General features: G+C 37.0%; 1 protein-coding gene across 5 annotated transcripts in view; it reads left to right on the forward strand.

The window, feature by feature from the left end:
- Positions 1-25,437, forward strand: part of ACAP2 (ArfGAP with coiled-coil, ankyrin repeat and PH domains 2) — a 176,308-nt gene that overhangs the window by 60,889 nt on the left and 89,982 nt on the right. For 4 of the 5 annotated variants that reach the window (XM_044943298.1, XM_044943310.1, XM_025286100.2 and 1 more), the window contains exons 1-4: positions 3,957-3,999; positions 4,642-4,736; positions 14,176-14,295; positions 15,068-15,121. In XM_044943298.1, coding sequence (XP_044799233.1) covers positions 3,972-3,999; positions 4,642-4,736; positions 14,176-14,295; positions 15,068-15,121 — 297 coding nt within the window. In that variant the 5' untranslated portion in view covers positions 3,957-3,971. Of the gene's footprint in view, positions 1-3,353; positions 3,412-3,956; positions 4,000-4,641; positions 4,737-14,175; positions 14,296-15,067; positions 15,122-25,437 lie in introns of those variants that run through there. The other variant, XM_044943303.2, reaches the window with a different exon arrangement.

Here is a 25,437-nt window from a genome sequence, read left to right on the forward strand (position 1 = left end):
ACAACAGAATGGGAAAGACTAGAGATCTCTTCAAGAAAATTAGAGATACCAAGGGAACATTTCATGCAATGATGGGCTCGATAAAGGACAGAAATGGTATGGACCTAACAGAAGCAGAAGATATTAAGAAGAGGTGGCAAGAATACACAGAAGAACTGTACAAAAAAGATCTTCACGACCCAGATAATCACGATGGTGTGATCACTGACCTAGAGCCAGACATCTGGAATGTGAAGTCAAGTGGGCCTTAGAAAGCATCACTACGAACAAAGCTAGTGGAGGTGATGGAATTCCAGTTGAGCTATTCCAAATCCTGAAAGATGATGCTGTGAAAGTGCTGCACTCAATATGCCAGCAAATGTGGAAAACTCAGCAGTGGCCACAGGACTGGAAAAGGTCAGTTTTCATTCCAATCCCAAAGAAAGGCAATGCCAAAGAATGCTCAGACTACCGCACAATTGCACTCATCTCACATGCTCGTAAAGTAATGCTCAAAATTCTCCAGTCCAGGCTTCAGCAATACGTGAACCATGAACTTCCTGATGTTCAAGCTGGTTTTAGAAAAGGCAGAGGAACCAGAGATCAAATTGTCAACATCCGCTGGATCATGGAAAAAGGAAGAGATTTCCAGAAAAACATCTATTTCTGCTTTATTGACTATGCCAAAGCCTTTGAATGTGAATCCCAAAGAACTGTGGAAAATTCTTCAAGAGGGGAATACCAGACCACCTGAGCTGCCTCTTGAGATACCTATATGCAGGTCAGGAAGCAACAGTTAGAAATGGACATGGAAAAAAAGACTGGTTCCAAATTGGGAAAGGAGTATGTCAAGGTTGTATATTGTTACCTGCTTATTTAATTTATATGCAGAGTACATCATGAGAAACGCTGGGCTGGAGGAAGCACAGGCTGGAATCAAGATTGCCGGGAGAAATATCAATAACCTCAGATATGCAGATGACACCACCCTTATGGCAGAAAGTGAAGAGGAACTAAAAAGCCTCTTGATGAAAGTGAAAGTGGAGAGTGAAAAAGTTGGCTTAAAGCTCAACATTCAGAAAACGAAGATCATGGCATCTGGTCCCATCACTTCATAGGAATTAGATGGGGAAACAGTGTCAGACTTTATTTTTTTGGGCTCCAGAATCACTGCAGATGGTGATTGCAGCCATGAAATTGAAAGACGCTTACTCCTTGGAAGGAAAATTATGACCAACCTAGACAGAATATTCAAAAGCAGAGACATCACTTTGCCAACAAAGGTCTGTCTAGTCAAGGCTATGGTTTTTCCAGTAGTCATGTGTGGATGTGAGAGTTGAACTGTGAAGAAAGCTGAGCGCTGAAGAATTGATGCTTTTGAACTGTGGTGTTGGAGAAGACTCTTGAGAGTCCCTTGGACTGCAGGGAGATCCAACCAGTCCATTCTAAAGGAGATCAGTCCTGGGTGTTCTTTGGAAGGACTGATGCTAAAGCTGAAACTCCCAATACTTTGGCCACCTCATGCGAAGAGTAGACTCATTGGAAAAGACTCTGATGCTGGGAGGGATTGGGGGCAGGAGGAGAAGGGGATGACAGAGGATGAGATGGCTGGATGGCATCTCCAACTCGATGGACATGAATCTGAGTGAACTCCGGGAGTTGGTGATGGACAGGGAGGCCTGGCGTGCTGCGATTCATGGGGTCGCAAAGAGTTGGACACGACTGAGCGACTAAACTGAACTGAAATGAAGAGATGAGGGTTAATGTGAAGGGGAAATGTTATCTAGGCTAAGGGAACAATGTGTCATTTGAAAAACTGCTGCAGAAGATGACGAACTTTTTAGTTTGAGAGAAGCATTTCTCTTTCTGTGCTGTGGAAGTATAGCGCCTTTTGTTTTCTTGAACTATATGCTAAGGTATTTCATTTTATAGAATTGGCATTTCTTTTCTGAGTAATTTATAGTTATGTAATTTTCTTATCTTGGCAGTTAAAAACTTTTTCAATAAATGTTGCCAGATAGAGAATTAGAAGGACTTCCCAGGTGGCGCAGCAGTGAAGAATTCGCCTACTAGTGCAGGAGACGTTAAGAGACATGGGTTCCATCCCTGGGTCAGGAAGAGTCCCTGGAGAAGGGAATGGCAACTCACTCCAGTATTCTTGCTGGGGGAATCCTATGGACAGAAGAGCCTGGTGGGCTACAGTCCATGCGATTGCAAAGAGTCAGACATGACTAGCAACTGAGCATGTATGCAGAAAAGTAGAACCACAAGCTGATAATAATGGTCATTCAAGAGGCCACACAGAGGTTAAGTGGGTACTTTTGGGAGTAGAGCTTATATCTTAGCTATTTTTCTCTTCTTAACACTAACTGAGAATTCTTGCCCAGAGTTCAAAAGGGTTTTGGGTGGCTACTCCTCCACTGTTATCCATTTGAAACAAATTTTGGTAAATGAAAAAACAGATATTTTGAAGTTGCTAGTTAATCGAGTAGTTGTCTGAAAATTAAACTGATAGCTTTAAGTAGATGAATAACATTTTTTAATTTGAATAATGTTTTTTTACTCTTCAGTATTGTTGTTGTTGTTCAGTCACTCATTTGTGTCTGACTCTTTGTGACCTCATGGACTGCAGCATGCCAGGCTTCCCCGTCCTTCCCCATCTCTTAGAGGTTGCTCAGACTCATGTCCAGTTGAGGTGATGATGCCATCCAACCTCTCATCCTCTGTCACTTTTTTAAGTATACAAAATCTTAAGTATAAAATCTTGCTATCCTTAAAAAGTTTTAGTTGCTGCTTTTCTTCACCCCTTAATTTCCAATTTTGGAAATGTTGCCCTACAGCGCATACCAAGTACTATGTTAGTGTTAGAGTTTTGTCATTCCTAGGGGAAAAGAATCTGCTGATTTCTTTAAAAATACATTGGAAACAAAATGGTGTATTAAATAAGGGTAATATATATCTTTCTGACTATTTCTAAAAGTAAAAGCCTTTATTTTTGGTTGCCAATGATGCTTTGCTGTTTGATTACATGTGATTTGTTGAATAGAAATACGAGTTTTGTAAGGCTCAACTTTTAAAAGTTCTTGCTTGTTTTAAAAAACCTAATGCTAAATAGTTCTAACTAGTGTTATTAATTTGAAGAGTATGAATACTTTGAGTAACTTAGCTTGTGTTCTCTCATTACCTTAAACAATAATCTTTCATCTGTTATAACCCATGATTATGAAATATTCATACTTTGTTCTAAGGGAATTAATACTTTACATGAAGTGTAGTTTTTAAGCATTCATACCTATTTTTTCACTTGGAGTTACTTTTCAAGAGTAAAGTGTACATTTAAACACAAAATAACTTATTTTTGTTTAATTTTTTAGGGCTGCTTTGGAAGAAGTGGAAGGAGATGTGGCAGAATTGGAACTGAAACTTGATAAGGTAAATTTTACTTTAACTTTTTAAAACAGTAGTTCCTGTTTTGCATACTGATTTGTGCCTACAGTGCCAGATGGGCCACGTGATTTCTTTTATATCCATGAAGGTAAATGCTAATATTATCCCGATTTTACACATACAGAAGTTGAGGCTAGAGATGTTAAGTAGTTGGTTGAAAATTTAATCTAAATGCCAGAGCAAGAATTTGAACCCTGTCTGACTAGACATGTTTTATAATGTTGGAAGTTTGTTTCCTTCTCCATCAAATAGATTGCAGTATAACTTTTTGTTGCTTAATGGATAGCATATGTAACCGAACCATTCTTGGTTTTATATTTGGGTTTGGCCGTGTTCAAATATAAAAATTTTAATACTCATTCCATTTTTTAAAGCTTAATGCCAGAAATACTGAATATGTATTTATTTAATAATTGATATTAAATTTTCATATTCTATGCAAGGGTAAATGTACATTGATTGCTATCTTCTGTGTTAATTATTGATAATCTCTTTTTTTGTCTCTATCTCAGAAATGTTACCTGTTGTATAACAGACATGTAAGAATGAATAAGACGTGGCTTCTGATTTTAAGTAACTGTTGTTGATTGTTAAAATTTCTGGAGACTAAATGTGTTTATTTGAAATACTTTTTCTGAAGATAATTTTCTGTTTATTTACTTATTACTGTAAATAGAATTGTTTTGGAAAGCAGTGCTTATCAAATGTTACTGTGCATAGGAAGATGTGGGGTTCTTGTGAGAATACAGATCCAGATCCAGTAAGTCTTGGTATCTGAGATTCTGTTTGTGTAGCCAGACTTTAGGTGACACCAGTGCTGTTGAATAGACTGCACTCTGAATAGCAGTGAGGTAAGGTACATTCATTAGACTGAAGATTTTCAAATGTTTTCAAATTATGCAATATGTATATATAATGTAAATAGTATAGGAAATACATAAAGCAGTAGCTATTAGTTATATATATAAGACAATAATTTCAGAAAATGTTTAGTAACAAGTTATTTTTGTGCAGTACTCTGTAATTTTCAAAGCACTTTGATACATAGTGTGTTTCGGATTTTTACAATGGTCCTGTGAGGTAGGTGGGGCAAGTGGATTATTTCCATTTTCTAGATGACAGTAGCCAAGCCCCAAAAGTAAAGAGGAGGTAGTTCAAATCACTGAGCTAGAAAAGGCAGAGCCAGGGCTAGAATCCCATCTGTTTTATTTTTAGTTCAGCGTTCTTCTTGGGCACCACTGTACTCCTGGGTCTGTGTTGAGGGGCATATGCTCCCTGAAAGTTTGCTGAGGAACCCTAGCAAACTTCAGGCAAGTGTTTTTAAAAACAAATGTTAGAATTTTTGGTAAAGATATTATTTTCGGAAACGTTATTTTCTATTTAAAATTATGTGTATGAGATCATTGTTACTGTTGTCATCTTTATTATTTTACCCTGATGTATTACATTTATTTTTGAGGACTTTATGAAACAAAGTTTTTAAACTCTTAAGGTAGATAGCAGAAGATGTAGCTTTGATTTTCTGGTAGATGTATGAGAGAATATGTAGAAGGATAAAGTTTCTTTCTTTCTTTTAAAAAGAATCACAGAGTAGTGCAATAAGGGTATCCATTTTCTCTGGGTAGATTTGCATCTAAATCAAACAAAACACTGTGTGTCAGGGGAGACCTCAGAATTTAAAATATCTAAACAGACTCCTCCTACAGTATTTTTGTTAATGATTTTGCTTTTATGAGCAGCTATTTTTTGGTTTCACCCCTTTATATCATTTGGTTGGGGTTGAGAGACTGGTAGAATCTTAAACGAAAAAACCCAAATCTAAAGCAAGTTGTCAAAGTATTGCTATTCAGTACTAAGAACTCTAAACCCTTTCTAGAGTCTGTATTAGGGCTTTCCAGGTGGCTCAGTGGTAAAGAATCTTCCTGCCAAGCAGGAGATGCCGGTTCAACCCCTGGGTTGGGAAGATCCCCTGGAGAAAGAAATGGCAACCTACTCCAGTATTCTTGCCTGGGAAATCCCATGAACAGAGAAAACTGGTGGGTTATAGTTCATGGAGTTGCAAAAGAATCAGACACAACTGAGCAACTAAACAACATCAACAGAGTTGGGCCAGTAAGGACATCATGGAAACTTTGACACTTTTTAAAATATATTTCTCTACTTTAAGATCTTGATCCCTTATATAATGTCCCTTACCCAAATTCTTAAGCTCTCATTGATCATTTTTACTCTAGAATTATGAGGAGGTACAATTAGAGAAGAGGCCTGTGAGGAGCAAGAACTGGTTGTTATTGAAGGTGGTGGCATTAGTTGAGGGGAAGGATTATCTAAGGCTAGTTTAGTGATTTCATAACTTTGTGCAGGGCAAGTTGTACCTGTAATATCATTGCAAATCATGGCACCAACAGGTTTAACTAGTTTGCTGACTTAGCTTATATTTGTTTTGCTTGTAAATATATGCCATTGGTAGTTATACTCTTTCTAATGAGTAATGCTCCATGAATGAATGGCATTATTTGACTAGGTCCAATTGTTTATCCATTCTGCCTGGTATTCTGGCATTGGCAACATCACAGAGCATCAAAGTTGCCATCTACGTATAATTTCCATATCTGTTTAATCTTCTCATTGAAATGGCTTGCTCCTTTTTAAGTAGATACCCTTTAAATTACAGCTCAAGTACTATCAAACTTAGGTTTTTTTTTTTTCCCCAGATATTACATTATTTCTTGCATTTTTACATTTCTTACATTTTAAAATTATACTTCCATTTAAATTATTATAATATTATGGTAATATTTGGTTTATAACATAGTCTAGAAGGAAAGAGCACAAAGCTTGGAGCAACACTGCCCATATATGAGTCAGGCTGTACCACTCACTAAGCCATATGGGCCTCGAGCAAGTTCCTAAACCTTCCTATGTCTGAGTTTCTTCATCTCCAAAATGGGGAAAATAAGAATATCTATCTCATAGGGTTATTATGTGAATAAGATGTGTTAATACATGTTAAGTGCTTTGGTACATGGTAAATTCTAAATGAATGTTAATGTTGGTGATGTCTCTTCAACAGACTTAGGTCTGTCTTGAAGACAGAGTGTCTTTAATGGGAAAAATCCCCTCATTTTAGTGTTAGGTAAAAATCTTCTCTCTTTGTAGATTGTATTATGTGATTTAGTTACAGCTATCTTCACTGGCATCTAATAAGGACTTTTGACAGCTGGCAAAGTATTTATCTATCTCCAAGTCAGTCCTTCTTCCAAATAACTGCAGTATATATTTAATTCAGCTATATGACACATTCATTTTCTCTCCAGCTCCTGTGATAGTGACCTTATTTTAATTTTGGTACCTGTTTCACCGGCCAGATGCTATGCCTTGTTGCTCAAAGTTGTAATCTCTGAAACTGGAATAATCTTTGATACCTTACTTTCTGATGGGCGTCTCTGGTCTTTTCAGTTCTCATCTTGGACTCCTCCTGCTTCTGTTTTTCAGGTTTATCTAGATCTCTAGTCTTTTAAGCCTGTCTACTTACAGAGCTCTTTTTTATTCAGGGTACTTTTTTAAAAATAATTTTTTAATTAAGATTAAATTCACCTAATATAAAATCTACCATTTTAAAGTTTGCAACTCAGTGTTTTTTAGTATATTCACAGTGTGTACAACTATTGCCACTACTTAATTTCAGAACATTTCTCTTACCCTAATAAACTCTATACACATTAGCAGTCACTTCCAATTTCCCTCTCCCTGTATACTCTGGCAACCACTAATTAACATTCTGTCTCTATGGATTTGCCTATTCTTATACATTTCATATAAATGGAATCATGCAATATTTGACCTTTTGTGGCTGGCTCCTTTCACTTAACATAATGTTTTAAAAGTTCATCTGTCTATGTTGTAACATCTTTAGTATTTCCTTTTTCATGGCTGAATAATATGCTGTTGTATGGATGTACCATATTTATCTTCTCATCCATTGATTGACATTTGGGTTGTTTCCACTTTTGGGCTATTATGTGTAATACATCTGTGAACCCTTCTGCTGCTGCTGCTAAGTTGCCTCAGTCGTGTACGACTCTGTGCGACCCCATAGACAGCAACCCACCAGGCTCCGCCGTCCCTGGGATTCTCCAGGCAAGAACACTGGAGTGGGTTGCCATTTCCTTCTCCAGTGCATGAAAGTGAAAAGTGAAAGTGAAGGCTCTCAGTCGTGTCCAACTCTTAGTGACCCCATGGACTGCAGCCCACCAGGCTCCTCTGTCCATGGGATTTTCCAGGCAAGAGTACTGGAGTGGGGGTGCCATTGCCTTCTCTGGTGAACCCTTCTAGTCTGCTCTTAATTTTATGTCATCATTTCTCTTCTGAAGACCTTCATTTTCCTTCCACAGCACCTATTCTGCAGAATTTTGACTGTATTTGTCTAATCTTCTATATTCTCTATCTCATATCTGGGCTACAGAGCCCTTCAGGAAAAGTTACACACTTGTTTGGTGAAACGGATTGGTGGGATTCTTGATGCAAAGCAGTTTTTTCAAGACTCAGTCAGGTTATCTTACTATCTTTCAGTTCAGTTCAGTTCAGTCAGTCAGTCATGTCCGACTCTTTGTGACCCCATGGACTGCAGCACGCCAGGCCTCTCTGTCCATCACCAACTTCCTGAGTTTACCCAAACTCATGTCCATTGAGTGGGTGATGCCATCCAACCATCTCATCCTCTGTCATCCCCTTCTCCTCTTGCCCTCAATCTTTCCCAGCATCAAGGTCTTTTCAAATGAGTCAGCTCTTTGCATCAGGTGGCCAAAGTATTGGAGTTCCAGCTTCAACATCAGTCCTTCCAATGAATATTCAGGACTAATTTCCTTTAGGATAGACTGATTGGATCTCCTTGCAGTCCAAGGGACTCTCAAAAGTCTTATCCACAGTTCAAAAGCATCAATTCTTCAGCGCTCAGCTTTCTTTATAGTCCAACTCTCACACATCCATATATGACTACTGGAAAAACCATAGTCTTGACTAGATGGACTTTAGTTAACAAAGTAATGTCTCTGCTTTTTAATATGCTGTCTAGGTTGGTCATCTTCCAAGGAGTAAGCATCTTTTAATTTCATGGCTGCAGTCACCATTTGCAGTGATTTTGGAGCCCCCAAAATAAAGTCAGCCACTGTTTCCACTGTTTCCCCATCTATTTGCCATGAAGTGATGGGACTGGATGCCATGATGTTAGTTTTGTGAATATTGAGCTTTAAGCCAACTTTTTCAGTCTCCTCTTTCACTTTCATCAAGAGGCTCTTTAGTTCTTCTTCATTTTCTGCCATCAGGGTGCTGTCATCTGCATATCTGAGATTATTGATGTTTCTCCTGGCAATCTTGATTCCAGCTTGTGCTTTATCCAGCCCAGCATTTCTCATGATGTATTCTGCATATAAGTTAAATAAGCAGGGTGACAATATACAGCCTTGAGGTACTCCTTTTCCTATTTGGAACTAGTCTGTTGTTGCATATTCAGTTCTAACTGTTGCTTCCTGACCTGCATATAGGTTTCTCAAGAGGCAGCTCAGGTGGTCTGGCCTTCCCATCTCTTGAAGAATTTTCCACAGTTTGTGGTGATCCACACAGTCAAAGGCTTTGGCATAGTCAATAAAGCAGAAATAGATATTTTTCTGGAACTCTCTTGATTTTTTGATGATCCAGCGGATGTTGGCAATTTGATCTCTGGCCTTTTCTAAAACCAGCATGAACATCTGGAAGTTCATGGTTTGCGTATTGCTGAAGCCTGGCTTGGAGAATTTTGAGCATTACTTTACTAGCGTGTGAGGTGAGTGCAGTTGTGTGGTAGCTTGAGCATTCATCTTTAGCAGCTCTTATATTCACTGTTCTCTCAAGATTTACCAGCTTATTCTTCATTCTTAGTAGAGGAACTTGTGTCTTCCTTTTGATGGGAACACATTCATTTCTTGCTTTTAATCTGGAAACTTAACAGAATCTGTCCTTAATCCATTCCACACACACACACATTTGAGTGATAAAAGCACCCCTTTTCTTATGCACTTCCAGACTTCTTTGAGAAAGACTTTGCTTTAGTCACCTCTCTCTTTTCCCTCTCTACATCTTTAAATTGTCCTCTTTTCTAATATAAAGCCATCATCCTCTGTTTGCCAGAGAGATGCCCTAAGCCATGCTTCTAAGATGTAGGGTGTCTTTATTGTTTCCCAGTTCCTTTTGTATAATATGTGAACACCTTTGCTTTGCCCACAGTGTTTTTCCTGATCTGGCCCTTGCAGTGAACTAAGCTCCTTAGTGGAGAAGGCAATGGCACCCCATTCCAGTACTCCTGCCTGGAAACTCCCATGGACAGAGGAGCATGGTAGGCTGCAGTCCATGGGGTCACTAAGAGTCGGACATGACTGAGCAACTTCACTGTCACTTTTCACTTTCATGCATTGGAGAAGGAAATGGCAACCCACTCCAGTGTTCTTGCCTGGAGAATCCCAGGGACGGGGAAGCCTGGTGGGCTGCCGTCTATGGGGTCGCACAGAGTTGGACATGACTGAAGTGACTTAGCAGCAAGCTCCTTAGCGCCTCTGGTTTACCCTGCCTTGTAAGCTTCAGGGTTAGCTCATGCTTTTCCTAAAATAGTGTCTTATTACCCTTATCTAATCGACTAATTCCTGTTGGTCTTCAGGGCTTTTCTCAAGTGTTTCCTTTTGCAGGAATCCTTCTTTGTTTTTTTTTTGTTTTTTTTTTTTTAAATTTTATTTTATTTTTAAACTTTACAAAATTGTATTAGTTTTGCCAAATATCAAAATGAATCCGCCACAGGTATACATGTGTTCCCCATCCTGAACCCTCCTCCCTCCTCCCTCCCCATACCATCCCTCTGGGTTGTCCCAGTGCACTAGCCCCAAGCATCCAGTATCGTGCATCGAACCTGGACTGGCAACTCGTTTCATACATGATATTTTACATGTTTTAATGCCATTCTCCCAAATCTTCCCACCCTCTCCCTCTCCCACAGAGTCCATAAGACTGTTCTATACATCAGTGTCTCTTTTGCTATCTCGTACGCAGGGTTACTGTTACCATCTTTCTAAATTCCATATATATGCGTTAGGATACTGTATTGGTGTTTTTCTTTCTGGCTTACTTCACTCTGTATAATAGGCTCCAGTTTCATCCACCTCATTAGAACTGATTCAAATGTATTCTTTTTAATGGCTGAGTAATACTCCATTGTGTATATGTACCATAGCTTTCTTATCCATTCATCTGCTGATGGACACCTAGGTTGCTTCCATGTCCTGGCTATTATAAACAGTGCTGCGATGAACATTGGGGTACACGTGTCTCTTTCCCTTCTTTCCTCAGTGTGTATGCCCAGCAGTGGGATTGCTGGATCATAAGGCAGTTCTATTTCCAGTTTTTTCAGGAATCTCCACACTGTTCTCCATAGTGGCTGTACTAGTTTGCATTCCCACCAACAGGGTAAGAGGGTTCCCTTTTCTCCACACCCTCTCCAGCATTTATTACTTGTAGACTTTTGGATCGCAGCCATTCTGACTGGCGTGAAATGTACCTCATAGTGGTTTTGATTTGCATTTCTCTGGTAATGAGTGATGTTGAGCATCTTTTCATGTGTTTGTTAGCCATCTGTATGTCTTCTTTGGAGAAATGTCTATTTAGTTCTTTGCCGCATTTTTTGATTGGGTCATTTATTTTTCTGGAGTTGAGCTGTAGGAGTTGCTTGTATATTTTTGAGATTAGTTGTTTGTCAGTTGTTTCATTTGCTATTATTCTCTCCCATTCTGAAGGCTGTCTTTTCACCTTGCTAATAGTTTCCTTTGATGTGCAGAAGCTTTTAAGGTTAATTAGGTCCCATTTGTTTATTTTTGCTTTTATTTCCAATATTCTGGGAGGTGGGTCATAGAGGATCCTGCTGTGATGTATGTCAGAGAGTGTTTTGCCTATGTTCTCCTCTAGGAGTTTTATAGTTTCTGGTCTTACGTTTAGATCTTTAATCCATTTTGAGTTTATTTTTGTGTATGGTGTTAGAAAGTGTTCTAGTTTCATTCTTTTACAAGTGGTTGACCAGATTTCCCAGCACCACTTGTTAAAGAGATTGTCTTTAATCCATTGTATATTCTTGCCTCCTTTGTCAAAGATAAGGTGTCCATATGTGCGTGGATTTATCTCTGGGCTTTCTATTTTGTTCCATTGATCTATATTTCTGTCTTTGTGCCAGTACCATACTGTCTTGATAACTGTGGCTTTGTAGTAGAGCCTGAAGTCAGGTAGGTTGATTCCTCCAGTTCCATTCTTCTTTCTCAAGATCGCTTTGGCTATTCGAGGTTTTTTGTATTTCCATACAAATTGTGAAATTATTTGTTCTAGCTCTGTGAAGAATACTGTTGGTAGCTTGATAGGGATTGCATTGAATCTATAAATTGCTTTGGCTAGTATACTCATTTTCACTATATTGATTCTTCCAATCCATGAACATGGTATATTTCTCCATCTATTAGTGTCCTCTTTGATTTGTTTCACCAGTGTTTTATAGTTTTCTATATATAGGTCTTTAGTTTCTTTAGGTAGATATATTCCTAAGTATTTTATTCTTTCCATTGCAATGGTGAATGAAATTGTTTCCTTAATTTCTCTTTCTGTTTAGGAATCCTTCTTTGAACTCCATAGTCCTGGTCAGATGTTCTTCCTTTATTCTCTCTTGCATAGTTTTGATGAGCATAGCAGTTGTGTTTGTGCTAAATAGAATTTACTTTTCTAATGGTTAGGATTTTGTTGTTGTTCAGTTGCTCAGTCGTGTCTGACTCTTTGTGACCCCATGGACTGCAATACACCAGGGTTCTCTGTCCTTCACCGTCGCCCGCAGCTTGCTCAGACTCATGTTCATTGAGTCGATGATGCCATCCAGCCATCTCATCCTCTGTCTTCCCCTTCTCCTCCTACCTCCAGCTCTTTCTCAGCATCAGGGTCTTTTCTAATGAGTCAGCTCTTTACATCAGGTGGCCAAAGTATTGGAGTTTCAGCTTCAGCATGAGTCCTTCCAGTGAATATTCAGGGTTGGTTTCCTTTAGGATTGACTGGTTTGATCTCCTTGCAGTCCAAGGGAGTTTCAAGTCTTCTCCAACACCACAATTGAAAAGCATCAGCTCTTTGAAACTGAGCCTTCTTTATGGTCCAACTCTCACATCCATACATGACTACTGGAAAAGCCATAGCTTTGGACTATATGGACCTTTGTCAGCAAAGTAGCATCTCTGCTTTTTAATACGCTGTCTAGGTTTGTCATAGCTTTTCTTCCAAGGAGCAGGCACCTTTTAATTTCATGACTGCAGTCACCATCTGCAGCGATTTTGGAACCCAAAAAAATAAAGTCTATCACTGTTTCCATTGTTTCCCCATCTGTTTGCCATGAAGTGATGGGACTGGATGCCATTATCTTTGTTTTTTCAATGTTGAGTTTTAAGCCAGCTTTTTCAGTCTCCTCTTTCACTTTCATCAAGAGGCTCTTTAATTGCTCTTTGCTTTCTGCCATAATGGTGGTGTCATCTGCATATCTGAGGCTGTTGATATTTCTCCTGGCAATCTTGATTCCAGCTTGTGCTTCCTCCAGCCCAGCGTTTCTCATGATGTACTCTGCATAGAAGTTAAATAAGCAGGGTGACAATATACAGCCATGACGTACTCCTTGCCCAATTTGGAACCAGTCCGTTGTTCCATGTCCAGTTTTCACTGTTGCTTCTTGACCTGCATACAGGTTTCTCACAAGGCAGGTAAGGTGGTCTGGTATTCCTGTCTCTTGAAGGATTTTCCAGTTTGTTGTGATCCACACAGTCAAAGGCCTTAGCATATTCAATAAAACAGAAATAGATTTTTTTCCAGATTAGAACAGGGATTTTTTTTTACTTAACGTTGCTCCAGATTCCAGGGTAACAGTTTTAAATTATACTCCCGAGATCCTTGTGTTGTCTTCTAAAGTTTTCCTCAGCTGTTTATCCTCTTCTTGGTGACCCCACTTCCCATGCTGTCATTACCCTTCCTTCTATATCAGCTCCACTTTCATCTTTATTATGTTTTACTTTCACCCAAGATATTGTTTGCTTAAAGAAAATGTTTTGTGTGAAATAAAGAAAAAAGAAGGGCTAGAAAAAGAAAAGGAATGGATAGGAAAAAGAGAAAGATTAAAAAGGGAAAGATAAAAAGAGGGAATGGGGAAAGGGAGAAGCCCAGTTCTGAGATTGGAGAAATATGGTTGATTAATCAATTCTGTTCTGATAGTCTGATAATAAAAGGACCAGCATGACTCGCCCACCGTACCCGTTTACCTCCCTTTACCATACCACGGTTGTGTTTTCAAAAAATCTTTTGTCAAACTGCTTGCTCTGCCTAAGTTTCCTTTTATTCTTTCCAAGAGATGCTTAATACATTTTTGTGGAGTTAAGTTACAGGGTTGAATTTAACTTGATAAAATTAAAAATTACCTTGATTGGTGGTTGGTTGTTATAAGACACCCTCTGCATCCTGAAAGGTCATCTTTTTTTTTTTTTTTTTGATACAGCTCTCTTATGATTTACTTTATAAGTCAAAGGGAAAAAAAGAACACTTTTTGTTTAGTTTCGATTTATTGATGAACTGTAATCTTAACTAGGCAAACTCATGTGGTTATTGATAATACTTGTTCAATTAATTAAAAAATTTTTTCAGTTATATAATGTGTTTCTTTTTCAGCTTGTGAAACTGTGTATTGCAATGATTGATACTGGAAAAGCCTTTTGTGTTGCAAATAAACAGTTCATGAATGGGATTCGAGACCTGGCACAGTATTCTAGCAATGATGCTGTAGTTGAGGTCAGTATTATTAAACTTAGTTAAAATGATCAATGCAACATGTTATTAAATAACTGTATCTATGTACCTTATTAATAATAGTGGTGGTCCTTAAAATCAGAAGTGGAAAAGCTAACACCTATTGGTGCTATCTTATATAATCCTGTGTTCTAAGATAGTTAGAAGGTGATGGTTGATCTATGTTGTAAATATCTGTTTACTATACTTGCTGATAGGTGAGCTGAAGCATCTAGAAGGGCACCTGAGCAGGTAGGGTAGGATCAAGTTTATTAGTGCAAGCAGAGAACATTAACTTAAGACTAGTATCTAACTGTACATTTGGGGGGCTGCATAGGAAAGTTCTGGTCAACCAGCTATGTTAGCTTAGACCCCCTGCTATATTATGTGGTATTATAATGTTTCTTTTATGAGGAATAATAGCTAGTGAAAAAAATGGTATAATTTGATAATTATGTGATCCATAGATACCTAAATGCACATAGTCTTGACACACTCACTTTTAACCTTTAGGTTTATATATGCCATTTCAATTAGTTAGTATAATAATATTGATAGACAGTTTAATTCTTTGACTGTTCTTGAGTTTCATGTTACTACCTGTAGACTTCTATGCAGACCGTATCTGAGAAGTAGTGAGATTGTCCTAGTGAGAAATAAATGTTACTGTTTACACTGTAACTTAATCTTTCTGTCACAAATGCTGAAATTATGTTTTTCTAGCATATATTAGTAGCTCTTAAATAACTTTGTTTTCTTTTGATTTCTTTCTCAGACAAGTTTGACCAAATTTTCTGACAGTCTTCAAGAAATGATAAATTTTCACACAGTAAGTGTTAGTAAGTAGGGGTTATTATGGCCATGCTAATGCTTTATTACTTTTCTTTGGTGCAATATTTTATAGAATTACTTAAGTTGGAATTCACAGACTTTGATTTATTAACAACTTTTTAGTTGGGTGGATCTAAAATGCGTGTGTGTGTGAGAGAGAAAAGATGGAACTATACATGTGTATTATTTCCCATCCTGTAATAGTGAACTTTAATTTCAATGAAGTGCACACTCATAAAAGTTAATTTTTTCTCTTTAAGTTGTGCCTTTGTAAATTTTTAAGCAGTTATTTCAAGAAGAAAGATATACAAGTCATCATTCTAAATTTGGCTATTTCTTTTAATTACAAATGTATCCCCTTTGTCTAATAAGTTGCTAATATTAAAGACTGTTGTATTCTTTGAGCTATTTATGTGTGTGTTTAAGATATGAGGACAGATCTTTAAGAATGAGGGATATATATTACTTTTGGAATGTGATGAAATGCCTTTATACATTTTATAAAAGTTTACTGAAAATATGGTACTTTGTAAGCTATATATTTTTTATAATTTTTAAAAAATCTAATATGCATGACATATAATTATTTATTCAGTGTTTCAAAATTTAACTGTTTGTAAGAGGGGAATATCAATACTTATATTCTTTGTAAATTCTGCTACTTTCTGGTTTTTAGTTAATTTGATTTTCTTGTTTTTTTTTGGGGGGGACAACATATTAAGGATGAATTGATCTGATAATATTTTAATTGTGGTTCAAATTTTATTTATACCAAAATTACCATGTAAAAGTATCTTCTTCAGTTTCTGCTGTCAGTTCTTTTGGTTACGTATCTAGATGTAGAATTGCTGGGTCATAAGTAATTCTATGTTTATCTTTTTGAGAAAACATCAAACTGATTTCCACAGAGGCTACAACATTTTACATTCCCATTTACATCCCTACTAGCAATGTATGAGTGTTCCAGTTTTTACATCTGGGTCAACACTTGTTATCTATCTATCTACCTAGCTATCTGTCTTCCTTCCTTCTTTCCGTTTTGTTATAGCCATTGTAGTAGGTGTGAATTGGTATCTTATTGTGGCTTTGATTTGCATTTCTTGCTTGACTAATGTGGTTAAGCATCTTTTCATGTGTTTATTGACCATTTGTGTATTTCCTTATGCCATTGTTACCATTGTTGTCCGCTTAAGTAATTTGCCCGTTTTAAAATTTATTTAAATTGAATTTTTTTGTATATTCTGGATATTAAACCCTTATCAGATGTATGATATGTAAATAATTTTTCCTATTCTGTAAGTTGTTTTTTTACTTTCTTGATAAATGTCCTTTGATGCATTAAAGTTTTAATTGTTTTACTGAAGTATAGTGAGTTCACAATGTTATGTTATTTCAAGTGTATAACAAAGTGATTCAGTTATACACACATATATATATATATTCTTTTTCAGATTTCTTTCTATTATAGGTTATTACGAGGTATTGAATATGGTTCCCTGTGCTATACAGCAGGTCCTTGTTATTTACCTATTTTATATGTGTTAGTCACTCAGTCGTGTCCAGCTCTTTGCGACCCCATGAACTGTCGCCCACCAGGTTCCTCTGTCCATTCTCCAGGAAAGAATATTGGAGTGGGTTGCCATTTCCTGCTCCAGTTTTATATGTAATAAGGTATATATGGTAATCCCAAACTCCTAATTTATCTTCAACTACACCCTCCCACCCTCTTGCCAACTATCCCCTTTGGTAGCCCAAAGTTTGTTTTCTGTGTCTTTGAGTCTGTTTATGTTTTGTAAATAAGTTCATTTATATCAGTTTTTTTAAGATTCCACATATAAGTGATATCATATGCTATTTCTCTCTTACTTCACTTGGTAATTTCTAGGTCTATCCATGTTGCTATATTTCATTCTTTTTAGTGGCTGAGTAGTATTCTAGTATTATGAGTAGTTATATGTGTGTGTGTTTGTGTGTGTGTGTGTGTATACCTACACACCACATCTTCTTTATTCATTTCTCTGTTGATGGACATTTAAGTTGTTTCCATGCTTGGCTACTGTAAATACTACTGCTGTGAACATTGGGGTGCTTGTATCTTTTGAAATCAGAGTTTTCTCTGGATATATGCTCAGGAAGGGGATTGCTGGGTCATATGCCAAATCTGTTTTTAGTTTTTTAAGGCACCTCCATACTTCTCTATAGTAGCTGCACCAGTTTACATTCCCACCAGTAGTGTATGAGGGTTCCCTTCCCTCCACACTCTCCCCAGCATTTATTGTTTTTGGATTTTTTTGATGATAGCCATTTGACTGATGTGAGGTGTTACTGAGATATTGTGATTTGATTTGCATTCCTCTAATAATTAGTGATGTTGAAAATATTTTCATGTGCCTGTTGGCCATCTTTGGAGAAATATCTGTTTAGGTCTTCTGCCCATTATTGATTGGGTTGTTTCTTTTTTTGATTCTTAGCTTTATGCGCTGTTTGTATATTTTGGAAATTAATCCCTTGTCAGTTGTAATGTTTGCAAATATTTTCTTCCGTTCTGTAGGTTGTCTTTTCATTTTGCATCTTTAAGCGGGTTTATTTCCAGATATTTCATTCTTTTTGATGCAATAGGGGTTGTTTCCTTAATTTCTCTTTCTGATATTTGGTTGTTAGTGTATAGAAATGCAATGAGTTTCCGTACGTTAATTTTGTATCTTTCAACTTTACTGAATTCATTCATGAGCTCTAGTAGTTTTCTGGTAGCATCTCTAAGGTTTCCTGTGTAGAGCATAGAAATGCCATGTGCAAACAGTGACAGTTTCACTTCTTTTTTTCCAGCTCAGTTTCCTTTTATTTCCTTTTCTTTAATTTCTGTGTCTGGGACTTCCAAAACTATGCTGAATAAAAGTGGTGAGAATGGGCATCCTTTGTCTTCTTCATTATCTTACAGAAAATGATTTCATCTTTTCATCATTGAGTATGATGTTAGCTGTGGACTTGTCATATATCACCTTTATTATGCTGAAGTATGTTCCCTCTATGCCTATTTTTGGACTAGTTTTTATTATAAATGGATGTTGAATTTTATCAAAAGCTTTTTCTGCATTGGTTGAGATGATCATATGGTTTTTATTCCCCAGTTTGTTAATGTGATGTTATCACATTCATTAATTTGCAGATATTGAAAAGTCCTTACATCTTGGAATAAATCCAACTTGATCATGGTGTATCATCCTTTTAATGTATTGTTGGATTGAGTTTGGATTCATATTTTGTTGAGGATTTTTACATTGTGTTCATCAATGATATTGGCCTATAATTTTCTTTTTTGATACCTTTTTCTGATTTTGGTATCAGGGTGTTGGTGGCCTCATAGAATGAGTCTGGGAGTGTTCCTTACCTTGCAGTTTCTTGGAATAGTTTCGGAAGGATAGGTATTAACTCTTCTCTAAATGTTTGGTGGAATTCACCTTAGAAACCATCTTGTCGTTGGCTTTTATTTGCTGGGAATTTTTAAATTACTGATTCAGTTTATGTACTGGTAGTTGACCTGTTTGTATATTCTGTTTCCTCTTGGTTCAGTCTTGTGAGAGTGTAGCTTTCTAAGAATTTGTCCATTTCTTCTAGTTGTCCTTTTTAATTGGTGTATAGTTGCTTGTAGTATTCTCCCTATGATCTTCTGTATTTCTGTGGTGGTGGTTATAACTTCCCCATTTTCATTTCTGATTTTCTTTATTTGGTCGTCTCCCTTTTATTCTTGATGAGACTGTCTAAAGGTTGACATAGAAATATTTGCAACAGTGACAGGTTTACTTCTCTTCCAATTTGGATTGCTTTTATTTCCTTTTCTTCTCTAATTGCTATGGGAAGGACTTCCAAAACTGTGTTGAATATAAGTGGTGAGAATGGGCATCCTTACTCTTGATCCTAGAGGAAACGCTTTCAACTTTTCATTGTTGAATTAGTTATCTTTTCAAAGAACCAAGTTTTGGTTTCATTGATCTTTCTGTTGTTTTTGAAGTCTCTATTTCATTTATTTCTGCTCTGATCTTTGTGATTTATTTTCTTTTTTTTTTTTTTTTAATTTTATTTTATTTTTAAACTTTACATAACTGTATTAGATTTGCCAAATATCAAAATGAATCCACCACAGGTATACATGTGTTCCCCATCCTGAACCCTCCTCCTTCCTCCCTCCCCATTCCATCCCTCTGGGTCGTCCCAGCGCACCAGCCCCAAGCATGCAGTATCGTGCATCGAACCTGGACTGGCAACTCATTTCATACATGATATTTTACATGTTTCAATGCCATTCTCCCAAATCTTCCCACCCTCTCCCTCTCCCACAGAGTCCATAAGACTGTTCTATACATCAGTGTCTCTTTTGCTGTCTCGTACACAGGGTTATTGTTACCATCTTTCTAAATTCCATATATATGCGTTAGTATACTGTATTGGTGTTTTTCTTTCTGGCTTACTTCACTCTGTATAATAGGCTCCAGTTTCATCCACCTCATTAGAACTGATTCAAATGTATTCTTTTTAATGGCTGAATAATACTCCATTGTGTATATGTACCACAGCTTTCTTATCCATTCATCTGCTGATGGACATCTAGGTTGCTTCCATGTCCTGGCTATTATAAACAGTGCTGCGATGAACATTGGGGTACTCGTGTCTCTTTCCCTTCTGGTTTCCTCAGTGTGTATGCCCAGCAGTGGGATTGCTGGATCATAAGGCAGTTCTATTTCCAGTTTTTTAAGGAATCTCCACACTGTTCTCCATAGTGGCTGTACTAGTTTGCATTCCCACCAACAGTGTAAGAGGGTTCCCTTTTCTCCACACCCTCTCCAGCATTTATTACTTGTAGACTTTTGGATCGCAGCCATTCTGACTGGTGTGAAATGGTACCTCATAGTGGTTTTGATTTGCATTTCTCTGATAATGAGTGATGTTGAGCATCTTTTCATGTGTTTGTTAGCCATCTGTATGTCTTCTTTGGAGAAATGTCTATTTAGTTCTTTGGCCCATTTTTTGATTGGGTCATTTATTTTTCTGGAGTTGAGCTGTAGGAGTTGCTTGTATATCCTCGAGATTAGTTGTTTGTCAGTTGCTTCATTTGCTATTATTCTCTCCCATTCTGAAGGCTGTCTTTTCACCTTGCTAATAGTTTCCTTTGATGTGCAGAAGCTTTTAAGGTTAATTAGGTCCCATTTGTTTATTTTTGCTTTTATTTCCAATATTCTGGGAGGTGGGTCATAGAGGATCCTGCTGTGATGTATGTCAGAGAGTGTTTTGCCTATGTTCTCCTCTAGGAGTTTTATAGTTTCTGGTCTTACATTTAGATCTTTAATCCATTTTGAGTTTATTTTTGTGTATGGTGTTAGAAAGTGTTCTAGTTTCATTCTTTTACAAGTGGTTGACCAGAGTTCCCAGCACCACTTGTTAAAGAGATTGTCTTTAATCCATTGTATATTCTTGCCTCCTTTGTCGAAGATAAGGTGTCCATATGTGCGTGGATTTATCTCTGGGCTTTCTATTTTGTTCCATTGATCTATATTTCTGTCTTTGTGCCAGTACCATACTGTCTTGATAACTGTGGCTTTGTAGTAGAGCCTGAAGTCAGGTAGGTTGATTCCTCCAGTTCCATTCTTCTTTCTCAAGATCGCTTTGGCTATTCGAGGTTTTTTGTTTTTCCATACAAATTGTGAAATTATTTGTTCTAGCTCTGTGAAGAATGCTGTTGGTAGCTTGATAGGGATTGCATTGAATCTATAGATTGCTTTGGCTAGTATACTCATTTTCACTACATTGATTCTTCCAATCCATGAACATGGTATATTTCTCCATCTGTTAGTGTCCTCTTTGATTTCTTTCACCAGTGTTTTATAGTTTTCTATATATAGGTCTTTAGATTCTTTAGGTAGATATATTCCTAAGTATTTTATTCTTTCCGTTGCAATGGTGAATGGAATTGTTTCCTTAATTTCTCTTTCTGTTTTCTCATTATTAGTGTATAGGAATGCAAGGGATTTCTGTGTGTTGATTTTATATCCTGCAACTTTACTATAGTCATTGATTAGTTCTAGTAATTTTCTGGTGGAGTCTTTAGGGTTTTCTATGTAGAGGATCATGTCATCTGCAAACAGTGAGAGCTTTACTTCTTCTTTTCCAATTTGGATTCCTTTTATTTCTTTTTCTGTTCTGATTGCTGTGGCCAAAACTTCCAAAACTATGTTGAATAGTAATGGTGAAAGTGGGCACCCTTGTCTTGTTCCTGACTTTAGAGGAAATGCTTTCAATTTTTCACCATTGAGGATAATGTTTGCTGTGGGTTTGTCATATATAGCTTTGATTATGTTGAGGTATGTTCCTTCTATTCCTGCTTTCTGGAGAGTTTTGATCATAAATGGATGTTGAATTTTGTCAAAGGCTTTCTCTGCATCTATTGAGATAATCATATGGTTTTTATTTTTCAATTTGTTGATGTGGTGTATTACGTTGATTGATTTGCGGATATTGAAGAATCCTTGCATCCCTGGGATAAAGCCCACTTGGTCATGGTGTATGATCTTTTTAATGTGTTGTTGGATTCTGATTGCTAGAATTTTGTTAAGGATTTTTGCATCTATGTTCATCAGTGATATTGGCCTGTAGTTTTCTTTTTTTGTGGGATCTTTGTCAGGTTTTGGTATTAGGGTGATGGTGGCCTCATAGAATGAGTTTGGAAGTTTACCATCCTCTGCAATTTTCTGGAAGAGTTTGAGCAGGATAGGTGTTAGCTCTTCTCTAAATTTTTGGTAGAATTCAGCTGTGAAGCCGTCTGGACCTGGGCTTTTGTTTGCTGGAAGATTTTTGATTACAGTTTCAATTTCCGTGCTTGTGATGGGTCTGTTAAGATTTTCTATTTCTTCCTGATCGAGTTTTGGAAAGTTGTACTTTTCTAAGAATTTGTCCATTTCTTCCTCATTGTCCATTTTATTGGCATATAATTGTTGATAGTAGTCTCTTATGATCCTTTGTATTTCTGTGTTGTCTGTTGTGATCTCTCCATTTTCATTTCTAATTTTATTGATTTGATTTTTCTCCCTTTGTTTCTTGATGAGTCTGGCTAATGGTTTGTCAATTTTATTTATCCTTTCAAAGAACCAGCTTTTGGTTTTGTTGATTTTTGCTATGGTCTCTTTTGTTTCTTTTGCATTTATTTCTGCTCTAATTTTTAAGATTTCTTTCCTTCTACTAACCCTGGGGTTCTTCATTTCTTCCTTTTCTAGTTGCTTTAGGTGTAGAGTTAGGCTATTTATTTGACTTTTTTCTTGTTTCTTGAGGTGTGCCTGTATTGCTATGAACTTTCCCCTTAGGACTGCTTTTACCGTGTCCCACAGGTTTTGGGTTGTTGTGTTTTCATTTTCATTCGTTTCTATGCAAATTTTGATTTCTTTTTTGATTTCTTCTGTGATTTGTTGGTTATTCAGCAGTGTGTTGTTCAGCCTCCATATGTTGGATTTTTTAATAGTTTTTCTCCTGTAATTGAGATCTAATCTTACTGCATTGTGGTCAGAAAAGATGCTTGGAATGATTTCTATTTTTTTGAATTTACCAAGGCTAGCTTTATGGCCCAGGATGTGATCTATCCTGGAGAAGGTTCCATGTGCGCTTGAGAAGAAGGTGAAATTCATTGTTTTGGGATGAAATGTCCTATAGATATCAATTAGGTCTAACTGGTCTATTGTATCGTTTAATGTTTGTGTTTCCTTGTTAATTTTCTGTTTAGTTGATCTATCCATAGGTGTGAGTGGGGTATTAAAGTCTCCCACTATTATTGTGTTATTGTTAATTTCTTCTTTCATACTTGTTAGCTTTTGTCTTACATACTGCGGTGCTCCCGTGTTGGGTGCATATATATTTATAATTGTTATATCTTCTTCTTGGATTGATCCTTTGATCATTATGTAGTGACCATCTTTGTCTCTTTTCACAGTCTTTGTTTTAAAGTCTATTTTATCTGATATGAGTATTGCTACTCCTGCTTTCTTTTGGTCCCTATTCGCATGGAAAATCTTTTTCCAGCCCTTCACTTTCAGTCTGTATGTGTCCCCTGTTTTGAGGTGGGTCTCTTGTAGACAACATATGCAGGGGTCTTGTTTTTGTATCCATTCAGCCAGTCTTTGTCTTTTGGTTGGAGCATTCAACCCATTTACGTTTAAGGTAATTACTGATAAGTATGACCCCGTTGCCATTTACTTTATTGTTTTGGGTTCGAATTTATACACAATTTTTGTGTTTCCTGTCTAGAGAATATCCTTTAGTATTTGTTGGAGAGCTGGTTTGGTGGTGCAGAATTCTCTCAGCTTTTGCTTGTCTGAAAAGCTTTTGATTTCTCCTTCATACTTGAATGAGATCCTTGCTGGGTACAATAATCTGGGCTGTAGGTTATTTTCTTTCATCATTTTAAGTATGTCTTGCCATTCCCTCCTGGCTTGAAGAGTTTCTATTGAAAGATCAGCTGTTATCCTTATGGGAATTCCCTTGTGTGTTATTTGTTGTTTTTCCCTTGCTGCTTTTAATATTTGTTCTTTGTGTTTGATCTTTGTTAATTTGATTACTATGTGTCTTGGGGTGTTTCGCCTTGGGTTTATCCTGTTTGGGACTCTCTGGGTTTCTTGGACTTGGGTGATTATTTCCTTCCCCATTTTAGGGAAGTTTTCAACTATTATCTCCTCAAGTATTTTCTCATGGTCTTTCTTTTTGTCTTCTTCTTCTGGGATCCCTATGATTCGAATGTTGTAGCGTTTAATATTGTCCTGGAGGTCTCTGAGATTGTCCTCATTTCTTTTAATTCATTTTTCTTTTATCCTCTCTGATTCATTTATTTCTACCATTCTATCTTCTAATTCACTAATCCTATCTTCTGCCTCTGTTATTCTACTATTTGTTGCCTCCAGAGTGTTTTTAATTTCACTTATTGCATTATTCATTATATATTGACTCTTTTTTATTTCTTCTAAGTCCTTGTTAAACCTTTCTTGCATCTTCTCAATCCTTGCCTCCAGGCTATTTATCTGTGATTCCATTTTAATTTCAAGATTTTGGATCAATTTCACTATCATTATTTGGAATTCTTTATCAGGTAGATTCCCTATCTCTTCCTCTTTTGTTTGGTTTGGTGGGCATTTATCCTGTTCCTTTATCTGCTGGGTATTCCTCTGTCTCTTCATCTTGTTTAAATTGCTGAGTTTGGGGTGTCCTTTCTGTATTCTGGCAGTTTGTGGAGTTCTCTTTATTGTGGCGTTTCCTCGCTGTGTGTGGGTTTGTACAGGTGGCTTGTCAAGGTTTCCTGGTTAGGGAAGCTTGTGTTGATGTTCTGGTGGATGGAGCTGTATTTCTTCTCTCTCCTTTCGAAGAGTTGGGCTGCTTTTCTGGGTGCCTGATGTCCTCTGCCGGCATTCAGAAGTTGTTTTGTGGAATTTACTCGACGTTTAAATGCTCTTTTGATGAATTTGTGGGAGAGAAAGTGTTCTCCCCGTCCTACTCCTCCGCCATCTTCTGTGATTTATTTTCTTTTACTAACATTGAGTTTTGTTTGTTGTTCTTTCTCTAGTTGTTCTTGTGTAAGGTTAAGTTGTTTGAGACTTTTCTTGTTTCCTTAGGTAAACTTGTATTGCTATGAACTTCCCTCTTAGAACTGCCTCTGCTGTATCCCATAGGTTTTGGATAGTAATTTTACTCTTTTAGGCATTAGTCTTTAGACATTTAAAATTTTCCTCTTTGATTTCTTCAGTGATGCACTGGTTGCTTAGTAGCATATTTTTTAGCTTCCATCTGTCTGTATCTTTTCAAGTTTTTTTCTTGTAGTTGATTTCTAGCTTTATAGCCTTTAGTTGGAAAAGATAGCAGCAATATTTGATTTAATTTCAGTTTTCTTAAATTCACTGCAGCTTGCTATATGTCCTAGCATGTGATGTATTCTGGAGACTGTTCCATGTACACTTGAAAAGAATGTGTGTCCCACAGCTTTTGGATGGAATGCTCTATAGATGTCAGTTAAGTCCATCTGGCCTAATGTATCATTTAAGTCCCATGTTTCCTTATTGTTTTTCTGTCTGATTAATCTGTTCATTGATGTAAGTGGGATGCTAACGTCCACCACTTTATTGTATTAATATCAGTTTCTCCTTTTATGTCTTTTAACGTTTGGCTTATATATTGAGGGGCTCCTATGTTGGGTACCTGTATATTTAAAACTGTGCTACCTTCTTTTTGAGTTGATCCTTTAATCATCATGTAGTGTCCTTCTCTGTCTATTTTCTTTATTTGACAGTATAT

The sequence above is a fragment of the Bubalus bubalis genome, chromosome 1 (genome assembly GCF_019923935.1).
Source record: "Bubalus bubalis isolate 160015118507 breed Murrah chromosome 1, NDDB_SH_1, whole genome shotgun sequence".
Classification (NCBI taxonomy): Eukaryota; Metazoa; Chordata; class Mammalia; order Artiodactyla; family Bovidae; genus Bubalus; species Bubalus bubalis.